The sequence below is a fragment of the Canis lupus genome, chromosome 9 (genome assembly GCF_003254725.2).
Source record: "Canis lupus dingo isolate Sandy chromosome 9, ASM325472v2, whole genome shotgun sequence".
In the NCBI taxonomy this organism is placed as follows: Eukaryota; Metazoa; Chordata; class Mammalia; order Carnivora; family Canidae; genus Canis; species Canis lupus.
The window spans coordinates 45,444,357-45,455,658 of record NC_064251.1 but is presented as its reverse complement, the minus strand read 5'-3'; the positions used below and the strand labels follow the sequence as shown (position 1 = coordinate 45,455,658).

The 11,302-nt window shown below is 53.2% G+C and overlaps 2 protein-coding genes across 3 annotated transcripts in view; both read left to right on the top strand.

Annotated features, from left to right (window-relative positions):
* The first annotated feature begins 395 nt into the window (after positions 1-395).
* On the top strand, positions 396-3,748 carry LOC125755687 (translation initiation factor IF-2-like). Its single transcript, XM_049113790.1, has 3 exons — positions 396-1,042; positions 1,278-1,471; positions 3,282-3,748. The coding sequence occupies exons 1-3, from the start codon at positions 396-398 to the stop codon at positions 3,746-3,748; spliced, it is 1,308 nt and encodes a 435-aa protein (XP_048969747.1).
* SLC6A4 (solute carrier family 6 member 4) overlaps positions 3,300-11,302 on the top strand; it is a 38,327-nt gene continuing 30,324 nt past the window's right edge. The window contains exon 1 of one of the 2 annotated variants that reach the window (XM_025476232.3): positions 3,300-3,453. The gene's annotated coding sequence lies outside the window, so the exon portion shown is untranslated. Of the gene's footprint in view, positions 3,454-6,110; positions 6,397-11,302 lie in introns of those variants that run through there. The other variant, XM_035721571.2, reaches the window with a different exon arrangement.

The window sequence follows — 11,302 nt, the reverse complement described above, 5'->3', positions numbered from 1 at the left end:
TCAAACGCAGGAGGCTGCTAAGGGCTGGGAAAGGAGGGGCCCGGAAAGGTGACCAAAGCACCTTCCTCAAGGCTGAGCGGGAGCCAACGTCCCAGGCGCGCCGCCCTCCCGGGGCCCTGCTGGCGCTCGGGATGGGGCTGCCCGGCCGAGGCCCTTCCCTGTTTCTTCGGGATCCGGGGAGCCCGGCGCTGGGGACCGGCCCGGCCCTCTGAGGGGGAGACGCCGCAGATCCCGCCCCGGGGCTCTGGACTCTGCACGTGGCTGGACGCGAACAGAGGGGCCAACGCTGTCCCCTCCCCGCCAGTCACGGGACGGGGCGCTTCGGAAGGGATGGCGCAGGCTGAACTGCGAGGGCGCGAACGCTGCGAGGCCCAGAGGCGTGGGCCGGACTTTCCATGACTGTGTTAACCACAACAGAGGCCGAGGGACGGACGGCCCCAGGCCTGCAGGAGGGGGCTTGGCCTCGGCGCTGTTCCTGGTCTGGCTCCGCAGGGGAAGGGCTCGCGGGGCCTCGAGGCGCCCAGAGACGGTGCTCCCGGTGGCGGCGGGCTGCGTGCGCCCTGCAGCAGCCGGAGCCCGGGAGCAATCGCGGCGGAGCGGCCGGGGCTCCGGGCTCCGGGCTCGGGCACTGGGGCGGCGCCGTCGTGCCCCCTCCACGCCGGCCAGGCGCCAGCCTCACAGGTCCTCCTCCAGGCTCTGACTTCCGCCTCCCTCCCGGCCTCCTTCCTTCTGTTCCAAGGGCCCTGCCTGCGCCCCGCGCCCCCCAGCTGCCCTGGGGTATCCCTGGCCTGGGTCGGGCGAGCCCCGGGAGCCTTCCCCGGAACACGGCGTCCACGTCAGCTCTGCCCTGCTGCGTGGCTCTGACGGGAGAGCCTCCGCGCTCCTGTGCCCGCACGAGCAGGTGCCCAGGCCTGAAGGCGCTGGGATGGGGACGGGCAGCCGGGCAGGGCGCAGGGCTGCGGGAGCCCACCCTCAGGGGGAAGCAGGGAGACAGCCAGCTGCTGGAGATCCCTGGGCAGCTGCGGCAAAGAGTCAGCAGCAGGTGGGGAAGGGGTCACCCTAGGGAGGAGAGACGGGCTGGATTCAGGGGCGGCTGAAGCTAAGCAGTGTTTGTAGGGTGGCACCCACAGGGACAAGTGGAAGAGCAAGCCCATGTTTAGAGAGAGGATGGGCTGTGTGGGACAGTTCTGTGTGGGCTCCACCAGGGAGGCAGTAAGGAACGAGAGAAGGTAAGTCTGGGTAAAGTCTAACGTCTTTTTCTGGTAGTGTCCCCTTAGCCAGGGAGCAAGAGGACAGAAGACTGGCCTGGGTGGTCCAAGGCTGAAGGAGGAGGATGGGGGAAGCATCTCTCGGGAGGAGAGGTGCATAGCTGGGCCATGCAACTGTCAGCCTCTTCGCACCCCCCAGCTGGGTGGTGCCCACCATTCACAGAATCCCTATTTCACACATAAGGGACCCAAAGGGCAGACAGGTTGACGTAAAGGAGCTCACCCTGTGTGGGAGCAAACTCACATAGACAGGACAGTAAGGGCTCAGAGCCGAGATTTAACCCAGGCCCGGGGCTTCCCACTCTCCAGGCCAGCACCGCACCAAAGAAGGCACCACCCAGAGCGGCCTGGGCTGGCTGGCCAGAAATCCTACTGGGATCTAGGAAGAAGGCCAGGAGTGGAGTGGTTGGTGGGGCCGTGGAGCAGTGTTACAAGCCACGTTGGAATCAAGGTGGAGGACAGACTCGGTGGAGCCTAAAGTCACCCCCAGTGCTGCCACAGCCTGTGGCCCCCTCGCACTCTCGTTCCCGGTTCTGCCCTGCTCCCTCCTTGGAACGACACCCTGTGTTTGCTTAGCCCCTTACCCATACTGCTCTTACACACGAGTTTAAGAAGGCCAAGGAGAACCCGGGGGGGAGGGGGACAGCAACTTGTTCGCCTGAAAGGGGGAGGTGCCCACGCGGGCCCCTGCCGCCCGGGGATCTGGCCCGAGATGAAGTTCCCAAGCTTGCCCAGGAATCACCAGCCTGGCTCCGCAGCGCTTCTCGCCCGCGGCTCACCAGAGCGGCCCGGCTGCCTTGTAATTGCCACCCTGATGTCTAGGTGGCGCCAAAGCCTCACACTGACGGCTCCCAGGTTGGGGAACCCACCTGCTCCCCGCAGACACCTGCTCAGCCCGGCTGAGTGCATGCTCAGCTTCGTGGGTTCCATACCTCCAAGTGCATAGGGGCTGCAAGCTTGTAATTCCTTTCTTCCTTCAGCTTTGCTCCGGCCCTGGCCTCCTTTGGGAGGAGCGCGAGGCGCTAGTCCCAGCCCTCTTATCTCTGCCTCAGGGACACCCCAAAGCAAGGACTCCATCTGTTCTTTTCAAAATGTAACAAAACAAAACAAAACTGCAATAATCTACTGAAAAGGTAACCCGACAAATAACATGAAATTCATTTTTAAACTTAAGTTTAAAAATTTTTTTTAAAATCTAAGCAGTATTTTCACATTGGTTCAAAACAATAAGCTCCTGTTGAACCTCCGCAGATAATGCAGATATCGTAGCACCTTATCGACTCTAGCAACGACCACGGGCATGTCCGCTTGGGCCGCTCACTAGCCAGACGCTGTTCCCATACAGCTTTGAAGTGTGGCTAGTTAACAGGGGAACGGATGCCTTCATTCCTTCTGTCTGCAAGTATTTGGTGTGAGCCACTAAGCTGGGCACTGCTGGAGGCCTTGGGGATGGCCAGGTCCCTTCTGGCCCAGCGCACGTCCCGGGGCGGGGGACGGGGGCGGGTGGGGGGCAGATGAGCTCAAGGACTGCCAGGCGCTAAGTCCTGGGGAGAGAAATAGAGCAGGACTCCGGGGTGGGGGGCGGGAGGAGGTGATGGGGTGTCAGTGGTCCAGAAAGATCGCTCTGAAGGAGTGATTTTTAGCAGGATCCCAAACATAATTTTGGGGGCAACTGGTGCGGGCGGAACTAGACCTGCGGGCTGTGGGGCGGCCCCCTCTCCCGCAAGGTGAGAGCAAGGAGATTGGGATCCTTGGCTCGGCTCGGCCTCCGCCAGCGCCCCCGCTGGCCCCGGGCTCCCCCGTTCCCAGCGCGCTGGCCCCTCTAGGGAGCGGGGGGGCCTCCTCACGTCCCCCGGGGCCCCGCCACCCCCCGAGCCCCCCTGCAAGGCGCGGCCCCTCCCCCACCCGGAGAGCGCCCCGGGCGCCCCCACCCCACCCCGGGGGAACGCCGAGCCGCGGCCACGCGGAAATGTAAAGTTTCTGCGGCTCAAAGTGACGCAAAAATTCTTAAAGAGCTCTTTGGCGGCGGCTATCTAGAGATCAGACCATGTGAGGGAAGGAGAGTACAAATACGGCCGCTCGGGCGCCAGCTCCGCACAGGCAGCCGCGCCCCCGGGCCTCGAGGGCGCGAGGGTCGCCCCACCTCGGAGCGCCGCGGACCAGCCTCCGCACCGACTCCCGGCAGGTGGGTGGGCGGCCGCGGGGGCGCGGGGCGAGCGGTCCCCGGACGCGGGGGCTCCTTCGCCTCCCGAGGGTGGGGGGCTTCCTCCGAGGCCGGTACCGGAGCAAGACCCTGCGAGGCGGCCGCACGCCGAGCGCTGCCCGGCGCGGGGGGAAAGTTGCTGCAGCTGAAGTCGCGGCTTCTGCGCGCCCCTGGGTCAGCGCGCGGCGCGCAGGCGGCCCGGCCGAGGCGTTTCTGCAGGGAGGGTCTGGTTGACATCAATGCCCGGTATCTAGAGAAGTCTCTGAACGACGCTTAAGTGGGACGGTGGTTTCCGCCGGCAGAGCCCAGGCACCGCTCAAACGCCTCCCGGGCCATTCAGAATTTATGGGAAACTCAGACTCCAGCCGTTGAAGTGTGTTAAGAAAAAATGTTTAGTGTTGCTAAAGAAAAATGTGTGCATTTAAATATGTCTTGGAAAACACTCTGTGGAGCTAAAGAACGCAAAGGAGCACGTTTCCTTTTGCACTGGGTCTTTTTGCATAAAGAATTTCTTTTTCAGTTGGGGTTCTGAAGAACTTGAGAGGGGTGGAATTTCTAAGAGGCAGACATTACAAACGCTTTGTGTGTGTGTGTGTGTGTGTGTGTGTGTATTTTTATGATCTATTTTGTCCAGAAAAATGAACCAGGTCAATGGATTATTTATGAGCCTGCTAGCTCTCATCATGGTAAGACTAGATCAAATATTTAATGTGTTTTGCTTTCAGTTACATAGGGAAAATGTCTAAGAAAACAACACTGGGATTTATGTTTAAATGAGACGGAGGGGCAGTATGAGCGGCATTAGTGTTTGGGTTTTCAGCAGTGGAGGGAAGTACACAGCTTTGACTCTGCCCTGCTCCTTGCTTTTGTGTGGAGCCACTGATGCCCAGTGGTGGTTTTCATACCACCAGCACCAATGAGAGTCAGGTCCTAGTGGGGCTGGTGCAAACTAAGCAAGCTATTTTGTGCATGGGTTTTTCTTTTTCTTTTTTTTTTTTTTCCCTGAACCTGAATAAAAACAGATAGAGACTGCTTCACAATTAATCAAAAGTCTGCTCAGCACTCTGGTGATCTACGTGGGACATTCCAGAAATGTAGTAGCAGCACAGATAGACACTCAACCCATTTCTTTCAGGTTCTTGCTTAAGAAACATATACTAAGGGGGTGAAGTGGTGACGGTGGGGGCAGAATGATGTTGAAGTTTTAATGGAATTAGCAGAACCTCAGAAATTCCTCGTTGGGGAATTTTTAGAGCTATCTGAACATTTTTTTTATAATCTTTTTTTTTAATTTTTATTTATTTACTTATGATAGTCACAGAGAGAGAGAGAGAGAGGCAGAGACACAGGCAGAGGGAGAAGCAGGCTCCATGCATCGGGAGCCTGATATGGGATTCGATCCCGGGTCTCCAGGATCGCGCCCTGGGCCAAAGGCAGGCGCCAAACCGCTGCGCCACCCAGGGATCCCCTATCTGAACATTTTGATGCGACTCAGAGAGGCATGTCCAAGAGTTTCACGAATGGGCCATGTGGTGGTGGAATGGAGGTGCTTGGCTGGAGGTGGTTGTCTCTGAGGGCAGGCTTACAGGAACATCCCCAGTGTCCCCTTCTGAAGAGAGACCCAGGTGATTCCAGAAATTAAGCCAGTAAGTGACAATTCCTTCTCCTTTGTAGTCATCAAATGGTTTTATCTGAGAGAACAAAGGAAGGGCTGCTTGAAGAAGTTTAATTTGATTTAATGAATCAACAGGATATGGTCATGATTTGGCTTTTTGAAGAGAGATGCCCATGTGACCAAAGGGAAAATTATGCAGTCATTTCTCTATCACAAGGTACCTCACACCTTAGTTGTTCCCATCACAAATCAGCTCCTCTGGGTGTCACAGTCCTAAGCTCTAAGTGAGGGGCAGGAGGCGGCCCTGCATGACATGATGTCTGAGTCCCCTCCAATTCATCCTAATCTCTCTACTTTAAGCAAACGCCACTTGAAATGATGGTGCAAAATGCCTGAGTGCCGGGACTCTGCCCAGATGCTGCTGTCAAGTCAGGGTCCTCTGGGGCCCCGGGCTTTCATTCTAAGGCAGCGGTTTGCACAAGTCAAGTCCTGCACCTCAGCACCAACAGGTAACAGGAGCCTGAGTTTGCCCACTCCCCACATCCCTTTTGCAACATGCCCAGGGTGTGGTGCAGTGGAATCAGCCTCCAGGCAGTGAGATTTGGGCTGTGCCGATTTTCTTTCCAGCCACCGAGCTGTTGCCAATTGGCTGTAGTCCTCCGAGGTTTGTTCTACGTAGCAGTAACAGGCTTGGTTGTGGAGCCAACGATCTGATAAATCACCCCACTTCTCCATTTCTGGGGCAAGTGAGACTTACCCTGCTCCTGTGGGGAATTAGTTTCTGGGCTTACTCTCACAGTACCCTAAGGAAAGAAAACTCATCTTTCTAGGAGGGATCCAGATGGGAAATAGATGAAACTGGCCCGTAGAAGAAACCTGGCATGGGCAGCCCTGGTGGCGCAGCGGTTTAGCGCCGCCTGCAGCCAAGGGTGTGATCCTGGAGACTCTGGATTGAGTCCCACGTCAGGCTCTCTACGTGGAGCCTGCTTCTCCCTCTGCCTGTGTCTCTGCCCCTCTCTCTCTGCATCTCTATGAATAAATGAATAAGATCTTAAAAGAAAAAGAAACCTGGCATAAGTGATTTTCCCTGAGCAGAGGGTGAGCAGCTTTTCTTGGGTGGGCACAAGACCCACCACAGGCTGACACAGCCCTTTTATTTCTAGGCAGAGCTCATCTTACTGACTTGGCCCCATTTTCTGAAATGATCTCTGGGTAACGTCTCTATGCAGGGGCATTCCCTCAGCTTGACCTAGGCTGGCTGTCAACGAGTGGGAAGATCAAGGGATGTTGCTAACACACTTTTAAACCAAGTAAGTGTTCTCCTAGCCCTGTGTCTATGTGGTGACAAAATGAGTAGAGAGGAGGTCAGTGTGAGGCAGTTCGCCTTATTTTTTCCTTTCTTTTGGCTCCCCTGCAACCTGGCAGCAGCTCCCTTGCTGCCACCCATCCTTGGATCAACGGTCCTTGTTAGTGGGTATTTAAGCCATAGGCTTTTTTATTTTTAATCAGTTAATTTTATTTTATTTTTAAGATTCTATTTTTAAGTAATCCCTACGCCCGATGTGGGGCTCAAACTCACAACCCTGGGATCAAGAGTCACATGTTCCACTGACTAAGCCAGTCAGGTGCCCCTAAGCCATAGGCTTTTAAAAAAAAAAAAATTTATTTATTCATGAGCGACAGAGAGAGAGAGGCAGAGACACAGGCAGAGGGAGAAGCAGGCTCCCTGCGGGGAGCCTGATGTGGGACTCGATCCCGGGCCTCCAGGATCACAACCTGGGCCGAAGACAGATGCTCAACTGTTGAGCTACTCAGGTGTCCCAGCCGTGGACTTTTTAAAAGCCAGGACTGGATATACTTTCATGAATCCCAGACCCCGCACCCCCAGCCCCTGGACTGCAGGGCAGGAGATGAAGCCCAGCAATGTGGAGACGTGGAGGTAACATCCCAGGGCCAGCCTGTGGCCAGGGTCTCCAGGCGCTGACCAGGCCAGACGGCAGATCTAAGAGCCCATCGTGTACTCTGGGAGAATCCAGAGCTGGAGGCTGGCAGAGAGGCTCGCTTGGAGGGAGTGAGCTGGCGGGCTTTGCCTTCTTGTTTTTGTGTGATTTTTCTGGGCACAAAGAACATTTAATTTCCATTATTACTGACCTACTGAATGAAAATAAAATAAACACCATTTTTTCCTCTACCTGAAGGACTCCCTCAAATTTAGGGGGGAGCAGAGCTGGAAGGGCTCCAGGTGCCCTGTGGCTTATTCGAGCTCACCCATGGCTGCAAGGGCTGGAACCCGAATCTCCTGTGCCTCTGTTTTTGCCTCTCCCCCGAGTGTGTTGTTTTTAAAAACTAATCAAGCTAGAGGGGGGCACTTGACGGGATGAGCACTGGGTGTTATTCTGTATGTTGGCAAATTGAACACCAATAAAAAATAAAGTTATTATTAAAAAAAAAACTAATCAAGCTAGCTGGCTCTTTTCCTTGTTTCAGAGGAAAGGAGCTGAGCTGCAGGAAAGGGGAGGAGAGGCCCTGCCCGGGGAGAGGAGAGAAGAGATATGCTATTCTGGGTATGTCTCAGCCGCAGGGAGGCCCGGCTGACTGGAGGGTTCCCGGGTTCCCAGCGCTCACTCTGAAGACTAGAGTGATTTTCCTCCCCCTGGTTCTTTAAAAAATATTTTATTGATTGATTGATTGATTTGAGAGAGCGCACAAGTGGGAGAGGAACAGAGGGAAAGGGAGAAGCCGACTCCCCGCTGAGCAGGGAACCTGACTTGGGACTTGAACCCAGGACCCTGGGATCAGGACCTGAGCTGAAGGCAGCCGCTCAACTGACTGAACCACCCAGGTGCCCTGTGCCCCCAGTTTTTTATTTTAAAGAATTTCAACTAAAACATCAGAGAAATGTCCCAGTGAACCTTCCCTCAGAGCCAATAGTCATTAACATTTTGTCACATGTGTGTACACTCTAACTTTTGCATCTGTAACATACATAGTTTGATACACTTTTATGTAATATGTGTGACATAATTCATGTAACAATTATACAAACTATATATTATATAATTTTTCTGTCGAACCTCAGAATTTGCAGACATCTAAATACTTCACCTCTTGTCTCCTAAGAATAAAGACATTCCCCTACATAAGCAGAGCCCCACTATGGTCACATTTGGGAAACAATTTGATAAAATATTATCAAATGTGCAACTATTACAGTCCTTATTTAAGTTTTCCCTACTAGCTCATTGGTGTCATTTGCAGCATGGAGGGTTACTTCTTGAGACTCCAGACTCCCAGGGATTGGAAACCACCTCTTGCTCTGACCTCTGTGCATCTGAGGCCTAGCTCGATACTATATAATGATGAACTGATTTTTATTTTTATTTATTTTAAAAAATATTTCATTTATTTATTCACGAGAGACACAGAGAGAGAGAGGAAGAGGGAGAAGCAGGCTCCATGCAGGGAACCCAATGTGGGACTCAATCCTGGGTCTCCAGGATCACACCCTGGGGCAAAGGCAGGTGCTAAACCACTGAGCCACTGGGCTGCCCTGAACTGATCTTTATTAATGTTGCCAAACTGTATGTGTGACACATTGTAAAGCACCTTTCAGAACTTCTTGACCTGAGCATATACGCCCCTTCAAGCAACATTCTCTGAATCACTAACATCTTGTGGCCTCCATGACTCCTCCACTCTCCACCCCACTGTGTCCTCTCTGCTCCCTGCCCTGCCCAGACAAACAGGCCCAGCTCACCCTTTCCTCTTGCCTCCACCACTCCCACTGTACTTCATTCCATCTCAGATCTCTTTCTCCCCACCCTCTCTCACTGCTTTGCTCAACTGCCACAGGTAAATCCACCCTCCCTTCCTAACACCCTCTCCCTGGGTGGGGTGGGGGTGGCATGTTCTCTCCCTGCCAGCTCTCCCTCTCCTGGCTCCCTTCGTGGGCCTAATCATGTCTGTTTTACACAAAAGTAGTTTTAGTGATAGGCTTTGTATTAAGGAAGAGAAAATCTGTGTTTGGAAATACTGCCATGTTTCTGGATCTTGATTTCTATGTATGGCATAAATTGCATTATGACAACAATAAAGGCCTACTTAGAAGGTGTAAATGACCATCTGAATCCTGCCCGATCTAACCTGTCAGCTGTCTGAGTCTCCCAAGTCCTCTCTGGGCCTTGTCCACATTGAAACAGTGGCAGCAGTTTCATTTTCAGCAAATAGTTGGAAGTTGTGAGGTTCCATATGATAAATCCATGTCCTCAATGTCTCTAGCTCTAATAAAGGTGCCTGGAAGACTCCTCCACAGAGTCTGCATAGGATTCTCTCCACTTCCTGCCCTCTCCTGAAGTTTAGTTTTTCTGAAGAACCAGAAAAAAGTTCAGATGGATAGATGCCAGTTGGGAGATAACGCCCCATCAGCTCCATTGTCCACCCCCATCGTTGGTCATACTTGACAATGCTGTGTCCCACACCTTCTGTTTTAGATGTTTCAGTGTTTTCTGGGTCAGCATGGATTTTGTAAGCTAGTTTAAGAGGCTAACCATCCTTTGCAAGATTTATTTCTGCAGGTAGAAAATACATTCCAAATTCCAGATGAGGAACTCACAGATGAACGTTTGGAACACAGGCCGTTGATGGGTGTGCCTGCTGGTACTTGTTTCAAAGTCTAAAAGCACAACCTAGACTCTTCTTTAATCCCAGACATGTCAGTCTTTTGTAGTCCACAGTCCATTAAAATGATTGTTGTGACAGTCCTCCCTCCACCCCCAAGATACACAGCAGATCTCTCTGATAGGTGAGCAGCAGAGAGGGGTAGGCTCAGAAATGCCTCACCTGGGGCTCGCTAGGTCCTGCACCCAGGAAACCCAAAATAGAACCTCTGTGTGGGCAGCTGCACAAGTATTTGAGTACAGAGATGTATGAGCCATGGCCCCTGCTGCCAGGGCATCCAAAGCAAAGGTACGTAAAAGGATAACTAATGATACACAATAATCAGTGATGAATGCACATTAGTAATTGTACACAGTAGAGAGGGACCATCTTGGGCTGGAGTGGTGAGTAAGGCTGGAAGGATATGGGATAATTCAGGGAAGCAGCAGTACAGGGTAGGGATGTACTGGGCGTGCTTGGTGGTCCACCTGCCCCTGATAACCTAGAGCGCTTGTGAAGCATGCAGTACCCACATGGATCTTTTGAATTATAATCTCTGGGACAGCAGCCTGGGAATCTGCTGTCTATAACTTTCCCAGTGACCCCAGGGAGAGGAACTGACCGAGAGGACCAAGCACAGTCAGGGAGGGCCCATGGAAGGGCATGGAAGCCCGTCCTTCTGTCTCAGGCTGCCCACATATTGTGCTGTGGGCTAGGAATCACCTAGCCTCTGGGTCTTAGGCCCCCTGACAGAGCTGTGAAGCTGGAGGGCAGGATGCGCTGCACATTGTAGTGGCCTGGTGGCCATCAGCTCCCCGTCATTTATTGACACTCTCCATGTGCTAGACACTGAGAAAAGCAGCCGTCACCCCCTCATTTCCCACAACGGCCTTTAGGAAGCAGGAATTTTCATGGTCTTTTTTACATACAAGGAAATGAAAGCCCAGAGTGGTTAAGGGACCTGCCCCAAGTCACATAGCCAGTAGGTGGAAGGTCTGGGGTCCTGGGGCAGATCTGTGAGACTGGAGGGCCATGAGGTGTAGGCATGAGAACAGTTAAGTGGTGCCTCTGGAAGGTGGTTGGTCTAGGCTTACCCTCTCCCAGGCAGGGAAAGTTCTGGACAGAGACCTTTGTCCTTTCACATGATAAGGACCTAAGGATTATAGGCTATTTAATTCCTCTCCAAAAAAGTAAACTGACTGTCTCACTCAAAGACTTCTTCAGTTGGGATGGCGGTGTTCATTTCTACCCCTTTTGTCCAAAAACAAGTGGATTTTCCCTGTCCTCCCCATTCACATTGTGAGGTCTATTTTGTTTGAAGGGTGAGCCAGGAGGCCCTGTGGATACAAATATAAACCACTGTCTTTACACTGTGGGGACCATGTGCCAGAACCCACTCAAGTCCAGGCTCCTGTGAGACAAGCTGCACAATAGGAACCAAAGGAAAACTTTTAAAATCTGAGGGCACCTTGGAGCTGGAAATGTGAGGCCTCTGAACATGTTGCATGGGGTCAGCGGAAAGCTCTGTTTACAATAGGATGTGCAACAGCGATCGCGAGC